This window comes from Microtus ochrogaster, chromosome 5 (assembly GCF_000317375.1).
Source record: "Microtus ochrogaster isolate Prairie Vole_2 chromosome 5, MicOch1.0, whole genome shotgun sequence".
NCBI lineage: Eukaryota > Metazoa > Chordata > Mammalia > Rodentia > Cricetidae > Microtus > Microtus ochrogaster.
Genome location: NC_022012.1, coordinates 10,380,846 through 10,403,962, shown reverse-complemented (window position 1 = coordinate 10,403,962; position 23,117 = coordinate 10,380,846). Strand labels below are relative to the sequence as shown.

At 42.0% G+C, this 23,117-nt stretch overlaps 1 protein-coding gene across 3 annotated transcripts in view; it reads right to left on the bottom strand.

Annotated features, from left to right (window-relative positions):
* Positions 1 to 13,035: 13,035 nt before the first annotated feature.
* Positions 13,036 to 23,117, bottom strand: part of Slc36a4 (solute carrier family 36 member 4) — a 38,901-nt gene continuing 28,819 nt past the window's right edge. Inside the window, exons 9-11 of one of the 3 annotated variants that reach the window (XM_005346823.3) lie at positions 22,330 to 22,499; positions 18,222 to 18,391; positions 13,036 to 17,184 (exon numbers count right to left, since the gene is read on the bottom strand). In XM_005346823.3, the coding sequence (XP_005346880.1) occupies positions 16,880 to 17,184; positions 18,222 to 18,391; positions 22,330 to 22,499 (645 nt within the window). In that variant the 3' untranslated portion in view covers positions 13,036 to 16,879. The remainder of the gene's footprint in view (positions 17,185 to 18,221; positions 18,392 to 22,329; positions 22,500 to 23,117) is intronic. The other 2 variants (XM_026779180.1, XM_013346290.2) reach the window with 2 other exon arrangements.

The window sequence follows — 23,117 nt, the reverse complement described above, 5'->3', positions numbered from 1 at the left end:
GAGCACATGACATCCCCTGGCAGTGATAAGTACCTGGTGAGCACAGCACTGCTCACAAGGAAGATACATGCCAGGCGATGGTGGCGCACGCCTTTAGTCCCGGCACTCGGGAGGCAGAGGCAGGCGGATCTCTGTGAGTTCGAGACCAGCCTGGTCTACAGAGCGAGTTCCAGGACAGGCTCCAAAGCCACAGAGAAACCCTGTCTCGAAAAACAAACAAACAAACAAGGAAGATACATTGTCACTGCATTACGAGCCACTGAGTGACACCTCAATGCTAGGCGAAACAGTTGGGCCAAATCTCAACACTTAAGCGAGTTACTTCCCAGACACCTCCCAATGTCATCTTTAGGCTATCTACACTAAGCAAGAATTCCCTATCTTCCTAGATTTCTATAGCCCTAATCTCTAACACAAATGCATGTGTAATTATTAAAATGAAAAAGAATTTATTGGAATAAGTTCCTTTCTTTAAAAAAAAAATGTATATACGTTTCCAAACTGACAGTGAGCCATCTTTACACATAAGAAGACATGTTTACTGTGTATTTTGTGTTTACTCAATAGTGTCACTCAATTTCTGCTTAGATAACCATAACACAGTTACATTTATAGTGCTCTTATCCAAATGGTGAGAATTTATGTTTCTCTCATCTGCTTACATGGTTTCTAGAAAGTAAGCAAAAAAAAAAAATGTGATCTCTGTCTGTTCATTTCAATGAGTATGTCTCTCGTTCTACCTTCTATAACTGTTCTAAGGAAAATTTTTATAGCTTCTATCATTATAAAAAAAAAAAGATGACTTTGGAATGAACAAGAAAGATTACTGGATAACCTTTCAGTGAAAGGCAAAAGGCTCCAGGAGTCACGTAACTCCACTGAGAGGTTACTTTACTATGCTATGCAATTCCAAAGGTGTGTGCTAACCTCTAATAAACTGACAGGAGTACAAAATGGTTGTCATGGAAATTTAAATTAGATGGAACCAGCTGGAATAAAACTATTGCCTTATAGGTAGATTAGTGTGGCAGTTTCATTTAAACATTTCCTTACTATATTACAATGCATATACTCATTCAATAAAACCTTCAACATGTGGATTTATATCTGGAAGTAATAGATCCTCTAGATTTTTGAAAATTAGCCTCTGTGGTCACAAATTTCAGTGAATTAGTATTGATTTATTTATTAGTAACATCAGGATATGGAATATATTTTGGTCAGCTATTCAATAAAACAGACACAAACTTCTTAGGACTTGGCAACATCAGGCTTTCTTTGTTGGTAGAACCCAGTGCCTTTTACCCAGATTTCTAATTGACTTGACAGGGACTCACACATTGGCTGGTCACATCCATTGCCAGTGTCACAACGGTGATAGAGACAGCCACGTGGGGTGCTAGGAGGGTTTCCTTGTTTAAAATGTACATGGGGATGATGCTAGGACCTGAGGGAATGCTTGGATGAATCTAACACTTTATAATAACTATTTTTTAAAGTATCACAGGTCAACTTAGCTTTGGACTATTTAATGGTCTTACAGTAAGGAATCGCAGCAAACAGCATTCTCTGCAGCAGTCTGTCAAACACCACTTGTCTGCATGTGAAAACAAATAGCAATATTGGTGGAGAAATGGGCAAATGCATAAAGCCATGGGCATCCATAGACCTCAGACAACGTGTTCTGGATCCATCAACTACTCAGAACAGCAAAGCTATTTGGAAGTTTGAGGACTGTGCAGGTGTCTGTCTACCAAGTTCCAAGGAAAATGCGCAATGCAAAAAACAGTAAACTAATTGTAGGTAGGTTTTTTTAACCACTTATATTTTTCCTGTGGAAACAAATAAAATGTATGGGAAAAGCAATAAAAAAATATGGTAAGGTGGGGAGATCTTGTTCAAAAGTTTGAACTATTTTCCTCTTCTCTTATGATTGTCTTGTCATTCACAAAGAGCAAGTCTGTTGACACAAATCTATCCAGATCCCCGAAGACCTCCCAAATTGTCATCTCTCTTGTGCTGTCTTCAAGAAAAACAAGTGCAGTCTCTGCCTACAAATGGCACACCAACATGGGGCAACTACACCCACATAAAACCTGAGAGATCTTGGGAAGGGATCCTAGACACAAAAGAACAGTTAAGCACAGCTTCTGGTAGCCACATTTTTTCATAGGCTCTGTTTGTTGGCAGCACAAACTCTGGCCTTTTTGGGAGGTCCTGCACTTAATGGAGTTTGTAACCAGCATGCTACAACTTGCTTAATGGCAACATAGACCTGCCGTGTCCCCGGAGCTGGAGTAATGAGCATGGCTGGCAGAGATGGTGAATGTACCTCCGCCATATTAAAAGGCCAAGAGAGGCAGAGCCAGCATCCAGGGCTGCCGCAACCACACTGCTTACCATTTTAAAATGCTCCTTGTGAGAAGAGGAATTCAGATACATAATAGGACAGATTCAAACACAAAAGACTTCAACACGAGACATAGTAAAAAAATGTACGTAGGCTTGAAAGAGAGAAAAAAGAGTAGAGACAGTTATAAAAAGACAGACAGTCACAGATTAAAGAAATAAACGTAATAAAATAAAAAATTTAAATGCAATAGAAAAAAGCCCCAGAAAGATGGAATTTACACACAGAGTCTGGATTATGCATATTATTGTATTTTCTTTGAATTTTGATTTCAGAGAGATATTTGATTCTGGGGGCTGCTACGCTAAACCAGCATAAATGTATCTTGACTTCAAAATTTGGGTTTAAGGATATGTTACTTTGGAAAAGAGGTTCTGTTTTTATTTCCACAGAGGATTGAAACTGGCACATTCCTTCCAGGATAATGTGGTTTGATGGGACAAAACCCCAAAAGGTCTCTATGAACCCTAAAAATACTTCACCCAACAAAAAAACAGAAAGCAGTTTCCAGAAAACTATGTCTAAGTTCCCAAAATGAGTGTTTATAATTTTTTTGTTTTTATTTAAAGGGGGTTGATACTAAGTGATTAATGGTCACAGTCAATTTCTTAAAAAAAATAAGGGAGATATGCTATTGAGATGGATATTTTGCATTGGCATGGATCTTGGTCTATTGATACAAATTTAAGATTGATTTTGTTATATGTATTTCTGCTCTTGTTTAATGTGTTATGCTTGTGTGCAGTCCATTTAAAATGTAATATATAATTAAAAATTACAGATTAATAGATGGCCATTTATAATGGCCAAACTTGTAGTCATGTTAGTTAGTTTTTCTAGATATACAAAGAAGTATTTCAGATGTATAGGTACTCTTCAAATTTTTCAAAGACCTGCAGATCACGGCATTTAAAACTTTTAGACTTTTCTCATGGTTAGACATGTCTGCTTCTGGCAGCACCAGTTACTTCAGAGAAGTTGATGGGCATTGAAGAAACTCGTTATGGAATTTGCCTCCAATGTGACAAGGCTAGCCATTTGGGCAAGAAACTGCTCTTGCATGGTCTGCTTGATGGTATGCTGTATGAACTGGACATGCAGGCCCCCACAGAAAAGTGACTGTTGTACTTTCCAAAAGACAGAATGGTCCCTCAGGACTCCTACTTCACAGAAGAAACTGCCAGATATTCTGCAGGACACAGAAGAAAGTGACTGGCAAAAATGACAATATAGAAGAAACAGTCTTTTAAATTTCCTTCTTCATGGAAATATTTTCCAGATGCTAGGGGCCTGTAGGCTGAAGATGAATGCTCCAACATTACAGAAGAACTTTGGGTGACTGTCCAGGCAGCAAGATGTCTCTGTCAATTTTAGACTTTGGAAGTTGCTTACAATGCACTTCCTGTTAACTTAGGTAATATTATATCCTTCTGGGGTTTCTGGTGGAGTTGAAGACAGATAATTATAGTTTTCCTTAGTTATGATAAAAGATAAATTAGATATAAAACTTTAGACTCACAAAGATAGGATAGATGATAGAGTATTTTCCTTAATTTACCAAATATAAATGAACTAAATATTGTAACTATAATTCTTGCTTGATAATTGTTTTGTATATGTAATTTCAATATGTTAAAGTTAAAACCTTTCTTTTTAGCTAAATAGGAAAGGGGGGATGATGTGGGATGTCCTTTTGTATATGTGTTGCTTTGCTGTTTTGTTCAATGGCTTAGCACAGTAAAACCAGGCAGGAAGTCCAAAGAGACAGAGAGAGAGAGAGAGAGAGAGAGAGAGAGAGAGAGAGAGAGAGAGAGAGAGAGAGAGAAGAGTGAGAGAGATGCCATGTAGCTGCCAAAGGAGAAGGACATGATGGAACCTTAGGAACTTTACTGGTAGGCCACAGTGTTGGAGTGATACACAGATTGATAGAAATGGGTTAATTCAAAATGTAAGAGCTAGCTAGGAATATGCTAGAGTCATTGGCCAAGTTTCTGTGTGATTATTTGGGTAGGGTGGCTGGAAAAGCAAGCACAGTCTTCACCTACACTTTGTATTATCTTTATCTGGGTTTTGGATCAGAAATTTAGTGTGTCTAGAGCACAGAATGAATTACATTCTAATTGGTGGAAGTGTTCGCTGAGTGTCCACATTTCTAAACTAGGACAGCTTTCAGAAGTGGTGGTTGAGGTGAACTGCACAGACCTTCTGAAGACAGGCTTGTGACTAATTTCCCTGGCTCGCTAGAAACATCCACACCCATCGGCAGGGAGGTCTACGCTACCCAGGTTCTGAGAAGCTCCACATCTGCTTCTGCAGCCTCGATAGGATCACTTTCTGCACTGGACTTCCCTGCTGTTGTGTTTCCTGTATTTACACACTCTCAACGACATCATATTTCAGGAGTCCTTTATTTGCTGATAACTCTCCTGTAATGCTCCTTGTTTTAATGCATTTACTTCCTTTGATGTCTCTACTGATCTTTCAAAGGGGTCTCAAAAAGGAGGTGGGACCAACCTTCCATCAGAAGATGGAAGCCCACTGCTTCTCCTTAATTAACCTATGCCAGACCCAACCTCAGTGTGTATGTAAAGCAGAATCAAATTTACTACCATATAGTAGTACTTTGGAAACTAGATTATGTCGCCTATTACCCGAAGATTTTCATATTTACAGAATAAGAATATCATTTGATTTGCCTTATAGCTCAAACATGCAAGACAAAAACCACTGAACTGAGCCGGGCGATGGTGGCGCACGCCTTTAATCCCAGCACTCGGGAGGCAGAGGCAGGCGGATCTCTGTGAGTTCGAGACCAGCCTGGTCTACAGAGCTAGTGCCAGGACAGGCTCCAAAGCCACAGAGAAACCCTGTCTCGAAAAACCAAAAAAATAAATAAATAAATAAAAAATAAAAAATAAATAAAAAAAAAACCACTGAACTGAGTTTTACAAGTTTTCATTCTAATCATATAAACATACTATAGAAGAATTTAATATATATTATTCTAATTTGCTATCTACTTCTGTGATAAAGACTATGGCCAAAAGCAACTTGAAGAAGAAATATTTATTTGACCTTTGGGTTCCAACACTGAGGGACCAAGGCAGAAACCAAAGCAGAGACCATGGATGGAGTCTGTTATTGGGTTGCTCCCCCTGGCTTGCTCAGTTTGCTTTCTTATATATCCCAGACCACCTGTTCAGATATGACGCCACTCGCAGTGAGCTGGGCCCTTTTCTATCAACCACCAACCCAGAAAATATCCCACAAACAGGCACACAGGCCAATCTGATGAAGGCAAGTCTTCAAGTGAGGCTCTCTCCTATAACAGATGATTCCAGTTTGTGTCAAGATGGCAAAGAAAGAAAGCAGTATATACACAAAGCATATATACAAACACACACGTATGCATATATGCACATGATAATATTGATATTTATGTATATGATATATGTGTATGTCCATACATATATACATATCTGAAATTGTAGCTGAAAATTGATATTGAAATATCACATATATTGGCCCTCTTTATTGTCTTTGAATTCTTAAATAGCAGCAAAATATTACCAAAACCTAAGTTGTTAAAATAATTCTTACATTCAGCAAGAATGGGTACTAATTATAAAGATATTAGACAAATGTTATCAAGGAGTTAAATTTGAGTTTGGGATTTCCTTAGTAATGAAAATTCTTCATTTTCAAAATTAAAGTCAACCAGTTTCTCCTGCAGTGGGCTGAGTACTTTAAGTCTTCTGAGGATACTTTACCATATTTCTTCATCATAAATTTCCATAGTTATTATACTGATAAGAAATTCTTCTGGCTCCAGTTTGAACTCGTCTCCTTCCCTCTTTTGTCTCCTAACATTTTGAAGGAGACCAGAACGTACTGAAGGCATCACATAATCTCCTCCAAGAAGTCACACCTACCACGTCGTGTGACTTTGGAAAAATGCCAAGGGCTATTATCGTTAAAGTTGAACACCGCCATAGAATGATAATTAATTTGATCTTTAATGGTTCAGTGTCACCCCCTGCACAGAGAAGCAATGGATGGGGTAAGGAATGCACTGGCTAAGGGCACAAGGTTTTTAGTGGGTCAGGCAGAGGGTTCCCTTCTATCCCCGTGGGCATGCTGCAGAGCCTTATTGACTCCCATTTTCCTTTCTTGAAAACGGTTCTAATACTCGTGCCACCTTTGCATGGCTGTAAGGTTAAGCAGGTGTGGCACTAGCCAGAAAGAGCCCTGCACTGACATGATCTGTTCCTTCCCTTGACTTGCTCTATCAGAGCATCCCACGTCCTAGACTGGGTCTGTAAAGCCAACCTAATGATCCTTTCCATTTTCATCACTCCATGTGATCAAAGTTGAAAGCAATGATGGAAGTTTATTTATTTGCTTCAAAATTATTCTAGGTTTGAGTATGGGGGGAGGTAAATGTTTTTCACAAACTTTAAATAATTTTTAATGAAAATGGATATTTTCACACAGATGATTCTGAGCATGTCTTCCCTCCCCCAACTCCCCAGATCCTCTCCACATATTCTCCTCCCCCCTCCCCACCACTTTCACAGCAGTGTCCTCAAACCTGGCTGGCCAGGCAACAGTGCTACTCATGACGTGACTCTGTTGGTCAAGAGTTTGTCAGAATTAAACGTGATAATTCTTAGATTGCTTCATTCAGTTCACTATTAATTCAGACAACTATTAATTGAGTATCAAAATAAGAAGAGGTAACAGGATAAATAACACACAAGCTATAACACACACACATAGGGGTTAGACAGCACTATTTTCAGGGTAGTCAGACATGGCATGTCAGGGAACAAACAGGGATGCGTCAGTACGGAGACCTCAGCCTCTCTACTGCTCCAGCTGCCCTGTTCTGACATAGAGGGCCCGTTACTCTGGCATGCTCAGCCTGGAAACCACACATGGAACCTGGAACCCTCCAGAAACAAGGCAGCATAATCTATGCAAACTAAACTGATCATAAAATGGCCTGTTGGGTTTGTTCCCTTTGCAAGCCAAAAGCAGATAGTTTAGCTGAAGTGGTAGTCACAGGTGAGAACCAAGCACGAAAGAACAGGTCACAGGCCTTGTCTGACTTGGATGGGGTCTCAGCCCTGTTGTGAAGGACGTCTGGTTGCTGTTTATTATCTATTATTTAGGTGAGGCAAAATTCCAAGAACAAACTACTTACCAAGAAAAAGAGGGGTTCCGTTTACTGATGTTGAAAGTCTGGTGGGTAGGAAGAGGAAGCCAGAAAGAGGCTGACTTCCACATTCTCTTCGGAGGCCCTGCTTCCTGTGACAGCCATGTCTCTCTCCAGTCCACCTCTTTAAGGGTCCACAACGCCTCCACACCTCAAACCTAGGAGCAGCCCCCAATACATGAACCTTCCGGGAGAACAGATTTAAACCATACTCAAACCACACCAGGCACTTTTCACATTACCCATTTCCTCCAAAGGCAGTCTCTTCAGTGTTGATTAAACCATGCTTTCTACTAAAAAATACAGAACTTATAGCAAGTACCCACGTCCATCCATGCCATGATTGCACAGGCTACTAAGAAAGTCTCTGGAAATAATGTGAAGACTGCAAACAGCAGGTTTAATTACTGATTTTATCTTTTAATTTAAAACTGGTGGAGCTTCGGGTCCTGCAGTGTTGAGTCCCTGCATCTGTTCTTCATTCATCAAACGTTTATTGGCACCTTCTGATACCTGGAAGGGAAATCTAAATTCATAACGGCAGCTGCACTCCTGGAATGGTGCTGGCATAACTCTGAGAATTGGGGGCTGGAAAGGAAAAGGTAGATGCAAATTTCAGAATCAAAATACTGTGGAATATATTCCATATTCTCTGTCTTCAAGGTTTCTTTGTTGATTTTGAATTCTAAAACCTGAATATAAGAAAGGGAATAATCTGGGGAGAGGAAGAACATGGAGACAGGAAAGTGGAGCATAAGGAAAGGATGTGTAACAAATGTATAAAAAGTGCCAACAAGGAGCCCATTTCTTTTTGGCAACCTATACTGGTCAGTTTTTATTATCAATTAAAATGTAGAGTCACCTGGGGAGGGAAAACCCCAAATGAAGAGTGGCTTGGTCAGACTGGCCTGTGGTCATGTCTGAAACGAATTGTCTTGATTGATGATTGATGTGGGAGGGCCCAGCCTACTATGAGTACTAGACAGATGGGACATAGGTGGCATGCTTTATTTATTAAAACAAATGATATACTACTATATTTCTCCCTTTTGTCTAAAATAAAAAAGGCTATAATATAAAAACTATATACAATAAATACAATAACTATATTCAATATATACAGGCAATGAGTATATCAACAATGTCTAGTTCATTTGTATTTGACAAATTCAGAAAAATACTTCATTATCTACCCTGTCTTGATGAGTCCAAAAGGTTGTACCTAATTCACTTTCTATTCTAATTTGCGTTATCAGATTCTCTTTTAATGTCACTTCTTTAGGGAGTTCCTTTTCTGAGTCTGGTAAAAAAGGAAAACTATAACTATCTACTCTTCAACTCCCTCAGAGACCCAAGAAGGAAATAATATTAACTGAGTAAGCAGAAAGTGCAAGCAAGTGACTTCCAAAAAATGTGAGAAATGACAGAAACAGCTGGCTGCCTGGACAGTCACCCAAAGTTCCTCTGCAACATTAAGTCATCCATCTTCAACCTAAGCAATGGTAGAAATTCACTTGCCTAGGCAGATGGGCATCTGGTGTAAGAAAACTAACAGAGAGCAATACAGGGAACAACCCAGCAAGCAGCTGTGGTGGATTGAATGAAAATGCCCCTAGGCTCATATTCAAGTGACTGATCCCTAGTGGTGGAACTGATTTGGAAGGATTAGGAGGTGTGGCTTTTTGAAGGAGGTGTGTCACTCGGGGGGATGGGCTTTAAGGTCTAATTAGTCCCGATTAGTTCTCATTCTCTCTCTCCCTCCCTTCCTGCCCCCTTGCCCCTCTCTGCCTCCCGGCCTATGGATCAGATGTAAGCTCTCAGCTGCTGCTCCAGCACCATGCCTGCCTGGTGCCATGCTCCCCACCATGATGGTGATGGACTAACCCTCTGAAACTGTAAGCCTCCAATTAAATGCTTCCTATGGTCATGGTGTATCTTCACAGCAATAGAAGTTATTAGAACAGCACCTCTCATCCATGGGTTCTGCTGCTACTCCTGCTGGAGTTCTTGCCCTGGCTCCCCTCAGTGGGGGACTGTGACATGACATAAGCCAAACAAAGCCTTTCCTCTCCAAGCTGCTTTTGACCAGGTGTTTACCACAGCAACAGAAAACCAGACATAGAAATCTAACCTTTGAAAACGCTGAAGAGCCCCATTCCTCCCACCTTATTGTAACAAACAATCCCTCCACCAGTGCCCCCTCAGAGTCCCATGTCGATGCTCAGTTGGCAGTGCTAATAAAATCAGCACTCCTCGGGTTCTAGTCCAGCCCAGGTCTCCACACCTCAGGAAAAGGGTGTGTGGGCAGGGATGCTCTTAGTGTGGCTGTGATTGCATGGCCACTCTGGCACTCCAGTGCTCATGATTGAGACAAAAATAAACCATGTGGACGGCCGTGAGTTTTCTCGGGGGTCCACAGTATATCTCAAATAGGAATCCTTAAATTCAAATTTTCTTAACTGTACTATGCTTTAGTTTTAAATTTCATATTTCAAAATTATACTCAATAGAATTGTTTTTAAACATAAAATATTCTTATTAGAGTCTCATATGAAACTCAATATATGTTCTCAATCCTACTTCCTCTTCCTACTGGCTCTTTCCCAGCTCCTCTTTTGACTGGTAGCTAAAGACCACATGATTAGTTCCAGGCAGTAACATGAAGGTTGTTGTAGAATATTATTTTAAGGTGTGTTACTTTTGTTTATGCTCTGAAACATTTGTTTAATGATGCAAAAAAATGTATTTGATTAAATAAAATTCACCAGCAGTCAGGAGGCTGCGGCCCAACTAACTGACCGGAAGTTGTAGGGAGGAGCCAGATGGAGAAAGGCTTATAAGGAGGAACGAGGAGAAGCACTAAAACATTTGGGGGGGGGGGCGGTTAGTGGGGACTTTTATGTCAAGCATAGAAGCCACCCTGACATCCCAAATGAAAATCACTCCGTTGAATTCTTAATTTAAAAAAATTATTTTTACAAAATTGAAAACACTCCAATAGTCTTGCTACAGGAAACTTCTGACATACTAATAGTATTGTCTTAGCAGTAGTAGAGAAAAATCCATGAACTCAGACCCGTAGAAGGTGAATCGAGTTCATCCAAAACGGATGACCCCTGGGCATGAGAACTTCTTAAAAGACTGGAGGAGGTGAGCTGGGGAGCTGCTTGATATTCAGCCTAGCTGGGGAGCAGGATTTTTTAAATTTTTTTTTTTATTGAGAAAAGGAACAAAAAAAGTATCTGCCTCCTCCCAGCCTCCCACCTCCCTCCTCCTCCTCCCACCCTTCTCCCCCTCCCCCAAACTCCTCTCCCCCTCCCTCTCCAGTCCTTAGAGCAGTCAGGGTTCCCTGCCCTGTGGAAAGTCCAAGGTCCGCCCCCCTCCGTCCATGTCCAGGAAGGTGAACAACCAAACTGGCTAGGCTCCCACAAAGCCAGAACATGAAGAAGGATCAAAACCCCGTGCCATTGTCCTTGGCTTCTCATCAGTCTTCATTGTTCGCCATGTTCAGAGAGTCCGGGTTTATCCCATGCCTTCTCATTCACAGTCCAGCTGGCCCTGGCGAGCTCCCAACAGATCAGCCCCACTGTCTCAGTGGGTGGGTGCGCCCCTCGTGGTCCTGACCTCCCTGCCCAACCTCTCCCTCCCTCCGCTCCCCATTGGAACCCCGGGAGCTCAGACCAGTGCTCCAGTGTGGGTCTCTGTCTCTATCTCCATCCATCACCAGATGAAGGTTCTATGGTGGTATGCAAGATATTCGTCAGTATTGCCATAGGATAGGGTCATTTCAGGTTGCCTATCCCCAGCTGCCCAAGGGACTAACTGGGGACATCACCATGGGGTCCTGGGAGCCATTCCAGGGTCAAGTCTCTTGCCAACCCTAAAGTGGCTCCCTTAACTAAGAATTGTGGTTCCGTGCTCCCCTGTCCAAACTTCCTTTATCCCAATCCTCCTGTTTCCCCAAGTTCCCCCCTCCTTCCCTTCTAACTTTTCTCTCCCCATCTCCCCTTACCCCCAGATGGGGGTGGGGAGCAGGATTTGACCTCAACCTTTGAACCCTGAGTTATTCTGAGGGACAAAGGTTTAGAAAAATTCCCTCTGTAACTGAGAGTAGAGCCTGAGGGAGCAGAATTTCCCCAGGCTGTGGCTCTGGCAGCCTAACCTGCTGGTGGGGTGGAGCTGCAGTTACTGACAGGACAGCTCTAGCTTAAAAGGCGGCAGCAATTAACACAGAGAACAGAGGTAGAAATGGCCGTCTCTCTTCCCGTCCATGCTTATTCTTTCCCTCCAGTGGAGACTGCAGAAGCCATGTTCTGAGTGTGGTGCTGGCACTGGTGAGGGAAATAAATAAACAAATAATTAAATAGAAATGGATGCATGCTGCTTCCCACTAGGAATAGACTTTATTAGGTTTAGTCACAGATGGTGGATGATTGGATATGGCTTCTCATTACGGGGACATATCCTACATATTATGATGAAGAGATGGGCTGTTCTCCTGTTTCTTATCTTGTGGGTCAAATGTATGTTCTACTTACAAGGGACTTTTGCTTCTTGGTTTTGGTTTTGAGAGAGGGTCCTCTTCTGTAGTCCACACTGACCTGGAATTTTCATCTCTCCTCAGCCTCCTTATTATGTATGCATCGCCTGCCCAGGGTGCTTTACTCTTACTTTGTTGTTGGTTTGTTTTCAGTTCCTTCTCTTGAGGTTTCTCATGCTCTTCAAGATGTCATTGTGGAAGTTAACAGGAGCAGAACTCCTGGAGTCTCCGTTTCCTTTAGTAGGAGGTGGAATAAAGCTTTCAGAAACCACTGCCCTATTTTTACAAACCAGGTGATATGACTGACACCCAATTGCTTCAGTGTTTTTCTATGGCAAATAAAAATCATAATATCTTTGGGGTACAAGATGAGGTTTTAATACATGTATAAAATGCGTACTATTCAAGTCAGGGAGCTGACATGTTCATCATCTCAAACGTTTATCAGTCCTTAGTGGTAGCAGCATTTAACGCCCAAGAGTTTTTGAAGTTAAAAAGAAACGGTAAACTGAGTCCTGCACATCACTGGGTACATAGGTCTAAGGGTCCTTTCATTCATAATCTACTTTTAGACCTTTGAGGCATTTAATAGCCATAAAGACTGCTTACACCATTCGTCATATCATGAAAATATTCAGGCATCTCTCTTCACACACAGTAATAACAATGAAATGAAATTTAAGCAACTAAAAAAATAGGTGGGGACAGCAAAATGGCTACGTGATTAAAGACACTTGCCACGCAAGCCTGAGGACCCAGGTTTGATCCCACCCGCAAAGTCGTCCTCTGAGTCACATGGAGCGTGTGAAGCCACACAGCCGGGTGCACACATACGATAATAACAAATAAATTCGGACACTTCACTTGTGCATTTTTAGCTAGGATATTTTCCATTTTATTTAACCTTATAAATGAAAAACTTAAAAGCATTTAATAGCAAGCAAAATAATTATACTTTATTGACAATTCAGAAGTCACAGTATTTTCAGACACTTTCCAACTTCTTTTACAAAGAATAATAAATTATAAGACACAAGTCTAATGACACTTGACTTTCAATAAAGCTAACAATGAAAAACAAAGATCTGCAGCCCGACTTTTTCATGTCACGAACACGTTTTCCCGTGTGATCATCATTCTGGTCCGATCTGTGGCAGAGTAGCTGAAATGGAGTCAGCTGTGAGTCCCTCTGGGGTGACATGCATGGATACACCTAGAGAGTAGCCAGTTCTAACAGGAAATCTGAGCAGTTGGGTGATTTGTCATTCCGCTTGCTAGGCAATCAATTCTAGACCTCGACATATTTCTTTTATATGCTGGGTCTAAACCAAGCCAATCCAGGAAGTAAGTCATGTGTGCTCAAGTACATACAGGCATTTAATGAGAAGAAGCAGTCTGCTACCTCCTAGACAAATTTCTCACATCTTCTTAATTAAGGGAAGATAACTGGACTGAGCTGATCAAAATAAACCCATTTCCAATATTTTATAATTTTACACTATTGATGCATTATATTTCAACCAATGGTTTTATTGCTCTACAGTTAACATCTGTTGATATAAACAAGTGTATTTATTATCTCCATTGGCTTGTTCTGTATCTTTTCCATCTTGGAAGGAAAGGGAGCTGTGCACAATACCTAATGTATGTTGCCAGCGATCACCGCACTGGCATCTGTGGGGACTGAAGTGGAACAGGGAGCTGATAAGATGCTGTGAGACATGGCAGCCATATGCACTTAAGCTGACATGTTCTAGGACTAGGAACATGTCAAAGCTCAAACCCTGTTGGGTAACTCACAAGTGCACTGCCATAAATGGATTACAAACTCTTCAAAGAGTCCATCTCACAAGACTCACCCGGCTTTAGTGACAAGTCAGAGAGAGCAGAACGGGGTAGTGGGGAACAGCAAATGCCAGTTTGCTTTCTATGACTATCTAAGCTGAAACTCTCTCAGCTCCTGCTTCTTAGCCGTGAAGAAACTGGGCCACGTGTTAAAAGCTGTGTGGGACCAGTGTTCTGACGAATGCCCTCAGATGCCTGGGAACACTCTGGAGCTCAGGGAACAGAAGCAGGTGGCAGATAACTGAGGTTAGCCCACAGCTCTCCTCTCACGGCCCCACAGTGGGAATGGCACCCATACAACTGGCTAGCTTTCTGGGAAAGTTCCCAGTGTGATGGGAACTAGCAAACGTGAGTTCAGCGTGTGTGGCAGCTTCCCCTTCTTGGAGCCCCCAAACAAAAGAAACAGCTGCTAGAATCAAAATATCTTCTCCAAAAATCTTTAGAAAATTATGTAAAACTAAGTATTATAGAAAAATGATAAAATGATAAGTATATCTTTGGGCACCCTTAAAGAACAAGAGTGTATGCCTTTTACAGTTTATATCTAAACAGTGTTTCACAATAAAACCAAAAACTTTCTTCTTCTGTCAGCCTACGCTCCTTTCTGTCAAGGACTTCTCTTGTGTTGATAACCTGGGGATTTCCGCATGGGTGCTGGTGCAGCAGCCCACTGTGCGGGAAATCCTGGCTGAGATGTCACACTGTGGGTGCAGAACCTAGAGTCATGCAGTGACCCATTGTGTAAAAACCCATCACACCTGGTGAATTCCACAAGTAACAGGTGGAGATGCAAAACTAAAACTGAGCACTCAGAGTGGAGAATACTCGCAAAGGCAGCTAAACAAGAGCTTGCGCTGCCCCGAGCTGTGAGCTTTTAACCCCTGTACACCACTGCACATTTTTAAATATCTACTACAGTGCTCACAGTGGAATTCCTATGAAACTACTGTCCCCACAACCTCACCCACTGTCTCTGCACAAGACTAGAGACGTGGAGTAATGATTTAACATAAAATAGCATAAACAATTATTAGAAATATCTAACATAAATGTTTTTAAAGTTTTGGTTCTTATGAATTCATACCAAAATAAAGCTTCTGATATATTTATAGGCTCACAGTTGAAGACAAAGTAATGACGTAAGCAAAGCTGAACCTGAATAAGTTAACGTATACATAGAAAAATAGAGAATTCCACAGAGAGCTTGGTGACATCTTACAGACTAACGCACAGGAGAACCAAGGCTGAGAAGTCCAGAAGACCCAGCACTCGTTCCTTTAAATGCCAGAATTCCTATCTTCATCATCAAATGAGCTTGTTTGCCTTGGCTAATGTATTTGGAGATGGAAGGAAGGAGGCATTTTCTATGACAGTGCCTGAAGCATCTCAGTTTTTTCTAGACAGTTCCTAATTGTTTCAAGTCTCCTAAGTATGCATTGTGGGTCCCTCTGCCCGTTCAGATCACGGAGAGATTACAGTAAGGACTTGCTACAGGGCTGGGGCGATCCAAAATCCTGTACTTTGTCACGTACCTATAAGGAAATGTTAGCTTCTCTTCCTGTATGAGGTCTATAAAGTCACAGGCAGGATTCTTGGATTTTTCTGTCACATATATTCAAATATATCAGACATACACTATCAAAGATGAAAATATAATTGAATAAAATCTACACTAAATTAAGCTGTATGTAATTTTTCATCTTTCTTGACTGTAACATGAAAAATAATTTTTAAAAGATCTTTTTATGGAACAAATTTTGGGTTCTCTTGACTAGGATAAGTGCTCTTGATGAAGTCATCTGACATTCTGAGACTCCATTTCCTACAATGCTAACTGCCCTGTCTTGACACATCTAGAATCAATTTGGAAGAGAGTCTCAGCTGAGAAAATGTCTCTGTAAGACTAACCTGCAGGTAAGTCTGTGGGATAGTTCTCCAGGTTGATGATCAATTAGGAAGGGCCCAGTCCATGGTGGGTGGTGCCACCTCTGGGCTGGTGCTATAAGAAAGCAGGCTGAGCAAGCCATGAGCAGTATCGTCCCATAACTTCTGCATCAGCGCCTGCCTCCAGGTTCCTGCCCTGAGTTCTTGTCTTGACTTCCTTTGATGATGGCTGTGATGTGGAGGTATAAACTGAAATCAACTCTTTGTACCCTAGGTTGCTTTTGGTCATGATGCTGTGTCATAGCAAGAGAAACCCCAACTAAGACAGTAACTAAGAGAGGGGAATTCCAGAAACCTCAGCGGCCTTTTTGCCCACAACCCAAACAGATCAGAACCTTGCTCAGTACTTCCCAGTGGCTATGGAGCCCTACTGTCTGTAAAGCCTAACAGTGAGGTGATTCTGGCTCTGCGAGCTTTCTAATATCTACAAGACGGTCAGTGGGAATCGTCTGTCCTTCCAGGGGCTGTCAGAAGCATTACCCATGCAATAAAAATGCAACTGATGCATTTTCATAAACATACACAGGAGGCTTACTTTGCTTTATGGGAATCTCCAGAAAGATCCTATTAACTATGTCCCTATTTAATTTCCACAATGTTGAATGCCTTTATCTTCTCAATAGTGGCAAGAAAGATAATTCTTATTCAAAGTGTTTCTTACAGAAACAAATAATAGGGTATGCTTATTGTTTGAAGGTTTGGATTTTAATTTTTTTCAGTTTTTCAACGCTAATTTTAAATTTTTCATTGTCATTAGATAAAAGCAAGAATCTGCCATAGTTTACACAACTGCAAAAGATGGCCAGGTCCCAGTCCAACCGCAATACTCTCCAACCAAAACAAGAGTTTGGCACTGTGCTTAAATGCATGGTGACTGTACTGGTTCTTAATCTGCTGTCAGAATGGGGCAACAACCGAAGACTCACAGCCCAGACGCTGCGCATGTGGAGTTCACATTCAGAGAGAGACTCTGGGAGGTGCCTGCTACAGCTACTGTAGTCGGATAAATAATCTCTTCAACAGTGACATACGTGCCCAACAAGAAGCCGACGACTCCAGTGAATGCTATGGAGATGTTTTTCAGCATCATCCATATGTTGTAATGCTCCTTAGAAAACGTAAGGATTTCCACGAGCGGCGGCAGGATCAGGGCCAGCGTGCTGCTGCTTACAGCCCCAACGAAGGAGATCACGATGTCGAGACGAGGAATGAGAATCGCCCCAGCACCTATTAAAAAGTGGCTTCTGTTGACATGGTCGCTATACAAGGGACTAACTATAGACAATCATTTTTGACAATGAAAGTGGTTAGCAGAAGTTACTGCTTATGGGGAAACTGACAATTTATTCTGAGCTAATGAGGGTCAAACCAGAGAAACACTTTCTGGACTCATTCTTAACATTTCTCATGTAAACAACTATTAAGTTTTTGCTATGAGACTGGAGCATCTAATTCAGAGCACTGAGTTCCTCTGCCCACCACACAGCAGAGTCTATGTCATACAAAACAGCGTGGTGTGCCATGAATAACCGGGAGCAGAGAGAGCATCAGCTCTTACAGCAGAGCTCTAACCAGCCTCTCTAGGACAGCACACCAGAGGGTGATGACCACCAGCACGAGGCCAGGCTGCTGAGCAAGAGGAGTCAATGCAGGAGGCAAAATGAATGGGCAAAGCAGGGTGAGCTCTGTGGTAGTGAAAACCTGAATCCCAGAAACTGGGCTTCCAAGACAGAAAATCATGAAATTCAGGCCTGCCTGGGCTACATAGCAAGGCTCTCAAAAACAACAAGATCTGGGGATTAACTGGGGGTACAGCGCATGACCGGCATGTGTAAGGCCTTTGTTTTTAGTACCAAAAAGCAAAAATCTGGATGCACATATAGCTGCAAATAATCTCCCTAAGACACTGTCTCTGAAGCAGAAAAATCAAGGCCACATTACCTTCGTGAGCACAGCTGGCGTTCTGAGGGGGGTACACTGAGCAGTCCCCAGGGTACCCCACTCTGGTACGTGGAGCAGTGCCCATCTCACTCCTATGGAACTCCTGCTAAGGGTTAAAGGCTAAGCCACGAGTGGCGGTGCAAACCTGCCATCTTGGAATTTGGAAAGCTGAGGCAGGAGGACTGAGTTTGAAGCTGCCCTGATCTACACAAATGCAAACATAGCCCTGTGTCTTAAAAAAAAATTGCAAACTATATAATTTAAGCAGTTCTCATTTTAACACATGCAAGTCAACTATTAGGACAGTATGCACGGATACTTACAGGTGATACTAACCAAGAAGGACCGTATCCCAAATTCACAGATGCGCCTCCATTTGGCATGAAGTCTGGCAGTGACTCCAGGGATAATGATCTCTGCTGGAACATAGAACTGAATTGAATAGGTCACGAAAATGCCAAAGGAATACAGAATTTTCACAGACTGATACAACCTGTTGGAAAAAAAGAAATTCAACATTTAGTTTCTTAATGTGACTGACTTTCCTCTTTTTTAAGTTTTAGGAGCAAACAAGAAATAAACATCACAAGCCAGTTTAGAGACCTCCTAAGCAAAGGTGAAAAGCCAATAAGGTAGATGTGGTGGGGTACGATAATGCTAGCAGCCAGTAAGCCACTGTAGGACTGCTCTGAGTTCCACGTCTGGGCTACATACGTAGTAATTTCTAGACCAGACCAGTGGCTACAGACTGACAACTTTGTCTCAAGGAAGAAGAAAACACAAAGCCAAACATAAACTAACCCCCACTAACCCCATTTCTAGTCCTCGTACAGACAACTCCTTCTGAGCAGCCTGGTGAGGCTGAGCACGGACTTGGGGACACGGTGCCTAGAAGACTGTGTTTAGGGCCAAGCCAGTGCTCCAGCTGGCACTCCGTCCCATGAAGATACTTTCAAAGTTTTCAAAGCAATAATTTTTTTCACAAAAACTTGAATATCCTTATATTTCTTTGAAATACTGAGTCACAGCCCCAGTGACCTACATGTGGAAGAAAATGTCAGATTAGGCTCTCAATCTGAGCTCTCTCTGCTTGACATTTCTGTGGGCAGAGGACACAGGGAGGCACACCTGGATTACCTCAACCAGCTGAGTTCTCTAAGCTGCACCGCTGCCTGTTAGAATTCTCAGGGACGAGAAAACAGACTGGTTGCAGCTTGCTTGTGATGTAAACCTATCCCTTTGAGGTCAGGGCTTCAAAAGTGAACATCAGTGTTCAGCTTTAGATGCGTCTTTAGAATTCTCTAATTACTCAATTTATGTGATTCACAGAGAGCTTCACAGACTAACAGGATCCAGGGTAGTCTGACAGGGCAAGACAGTACAGAGGCCATTCCAGAACTAGAAGTTGATTGCTTTGATGGAGAAACCCATAGAAAATCACCCAAGTCAATTCTAGGAAGCAAGGTCAGGACGCTTCTGTTAAACTACCTGCTTGTGTAAACCGCCTCTCCAGCTAACTGCTTATCTTAGCTTCTGTTGAACTGCTTGCTTATATAAAATCTCCCCCCTGCAGCTGCCAGGAGGTGCTTTTTGCCTTTAAAAGCCCCTTGCTCTAAATGTTCAGGGCTACAGTTGGGTCCCAAATATTTGAGTGTAGTCCCAGCCAGCTACAATAAAGACTTTAAACTGGCTGCAAACTGTGTCTAAGTGGTCATCTCTGGAGGACTCCATGTAAAGACTAGTATGTCAAGGCGTGTATAAAACTGTGTGATAGTCTTTAGACTCCAGCCTGGTGACAGCCCCTGCCAAAACCGGACCTGCCCCTCACTGTTTTCTCTTTCATAATTCATTAATTTAGTATTTTATGTGTTTCACCTACATGTGTGTCTATGCACCATGTGAGTGTCTGGTGCCTTTGGAGGCCAGAAGGGGGCATCAGATCCCCTGAAACTGGAATTACAAATGGCTGTGAGCTATCACCTGGTACTGGGAATAGAACCAGGTCCTCTGGATGAGCAACAAGTTCTCTGAATGGCTGAGCCAATTCTCCAGACCTCCTCAGGAAAAGCTTAGCAAATCCCTTTGTGTAGAGAAAGCAACGTTTTCAGTGAGGTGTAGGGAATGTGTAGGCTCATAAGAATCAGAGCAACAATAAACCAACGCCTCTGAACTAGCAATGATAAAATTAGTACACTGTATTTCAATACTTTAACATGTTGACTTTTTAAAATATTTTTTATATTTAAAATAATCTAAAGAAATACCCACTTGCATGTTTTAAGAACAAACTAGAGCGGAGGCTGTGGCTGGGGTGTGCCTGACTCGGGCTGAGCTAAGAGGCTGGGCTGCAGCTGGGGCAGTGAGCACCTCCTGGGTTCTCTCGCTGTGGACAATCCACAGCCTCTCCGAGACAGTGAAGCACAGGGGAAAGTGTTTCTCCCTGGAGTAAATCCCATTATCCTAAAAGGATATACAGGACTCTACTTTCGACAGTCATTAATTAGGGCTTAAGCTTGTTTCTGACACCCTAAGACCTCAGCCTTAAGAAGCGTAAACAGCTCTCTAGTTGGTGACTGAGAACTCAGCAAGCTTTGCCACAGCGTGTTCATCTTAGGGGTGGAAGAAGTAGGGATGAGTAAAAGTAAATTTGAAAATACGGCAGATAACATTAGAAACAAAAAGTCCTCGGGGCTGGAAGTAATAGATCTTAATTAAAAAATTCCCCAAGGACATATTTAGCTAGGGCCTTAAAATATAACTATAAATGGTTATGGCTAAAAATAGGCAAAATTACCAAATGATTATTTTTTTCATGTTCTGATAAGCAGTTGTAGAGAACTAAACAAACATTCTTTTTTTTTTTTTTTTTTGGTTTTTCGAGACAGGGTTTCTCTGTGGTTTTGGAGCCTGTCCTGGAACTAGCTCTTATAGACCAGGCTGGTCTCGAACTCACAAGAAAACCTCCTTCTTTTTTTTTAATATTTGTTTATTTATTATATATACAATATTCTGTCTGTGTGTATGCCTGCAAGCCAGAAGAGGGCACCAGACCTCATTACAGATGGTTATGAGCCACCATGTGATTGCTGGGAATTGAACTCAGGACCTCTGGAAGAGCAGTCAGTGCTCTTAACCTCTGAGCCATCTCTCCAGCCCCCTAAACAAACATTCTTATTAGTTCATTATTCACTTAAAAGAGAAACATTGCTTTTTCCTAATTACTGTTATGTTTTCAAAGTATGGCTGATAGTATAGTTTAAAATGAAAACACTATTTTGCATATAAATACAGTTGCATTCCACGGACAGAAAACTGGAGTTGACAGGCTAACCCTGGTTAGTGTCAGCATCGGTTCACATGCCGCACTATTATCTGGTGTGCTGGGAGCACTGCTCCAGTGTCTTCTTCACACACTGCACAGGCTGTTTCCAACCCCGGAAGGGTAATATGGCAATGACCGTGTCAAACACACTGTGTGAAAGCACCCATTTTACCTATTCTGCTTCTAAAGCCCATTTATTTTTACAGTTGGCATCTGTGCTTTCAACAATACTTAACAGTTTCTCTCAACTTTTCAACCTCTGTTCACACTTTAAGTATCCACAGAGCTGTGCATTCTGAGTTGTGCACAGGAGACATGAGGAAACACCTCATTCCAGGGCCATTCTGCATGCTCACTTTCTGGAACACTCTAACCTTTGAAGGGACAGCACCACCCTGTATCTCTCGGCCAGGGGACTATTAGCTCCTATTACCTTCCCAGGTCCACAAACCAGAGGACAGGCTGCTCCCAGCCGCCCTGTGAAGAGGTTCCGACAGACTCTTTCTAAAGGAAATCTCTCTCTACCCTGACTTGCTCTCCTACTTTTCAAGATGTCTACTATTTCTCAGGGTGATCTTTGGAGGCTTTTGTCCAGCTGAAAATCAGATGACTTGCTAGGCTTTCTTGAGGCTCAACTATGCCTGAATGGTCTCTGAGTCACCAAGTCCCAACTTGCTCTGTTCTGACTTTAGAACCACAGCAAGCAGGCATCAGGGAAGGGCTGTGCTGTAGGGAAGGGAAGGGCAGTCACACGCCCAAGCCTGAACTGGCAATACATACAAGCTTGCCTTCACATACTCCTGCCCCAGTCCTTCCCCGTGTCTTAGCTGGGAACAGGGGCATCTATCTGTCTGCATGCTTTCTCTTCAGTTCCTTCTCCAGTAAGATTTTCTTTAAATACTTCTGTGAATAAAGATTGTTACTGTTTCTACCCATGTCTCATATTTGAGATTTTTAAAAGCCTGTCAAATGCATTTTTAGTTCCACAAATAATGAAGTCATGAAAAAGTTTAAATGCTCAAATCATAAATCAGAAAATGTATCTTCCCCATCAAATCTTGGTGAACACAGAACACATAAACTATGAGTGGTGAGTCACCTCTACCTACCACATGTCCTGGGGCAGATTCAGTGTAATGCTGCCCTTGATTTCATCACGGAAACACATGTAGCCTAAAGTGGCCAAGCTGATGTATAGTACTGTGACGATCGCCATGCCGATGTTCAGGGCCTGAGGGAAGCGTTTGGACTCCTTCATTTGGTTTTCCAGGGGAAGCACCTAGGAGAATACAGAACACAGCTATTTTTGAAGGAACAGGATACAGAAACTTCAGAATAGTAAGGGTAACTAGAAAAGCTAATCTTTTGTCGTCTCATGTAAAATCTTCTTTTCGTTCCACATATACGTGCTAGTTTCCTTTGTGATGTGTAGACTGTGTGTGTGTGTGTGCATGTCTGTGTGTGTCTGTGTCTCTGTGTGTGTGTGCGCGTGTGTGTGTATGTGCGTGTGTGTATGTGTGTATGTGTGTGTGTCTGTGTGTGTGTGTGTGTGTGTGTGTCTGATGTCAGTTTCTTCCTCTATCATTTTCCACCTTAGTTTTCCATGTTAGGTCCTTCTACAGAGTGACTCACTATGTATACTTGGCTAGTCTGTAGACCACTATGTATATTTGGCTAGTCTGTAGACCACTATGTATACTTGGCTAGCCTGTCAACTACTATGTAGCCTTGTCTAGTCTGTCAACCACTATGTATACCTGGCTAGTCTGTAGATCACTATGTATACTTGGCTAGTCTGTAGGCCACTATGTATAGTTGGCTAGTCTGTAGACCACTATGTAGCCTTGGCTAGTCTGTAGACCACTATGTATACTTGGCTAGTCTGTAGACCACTATG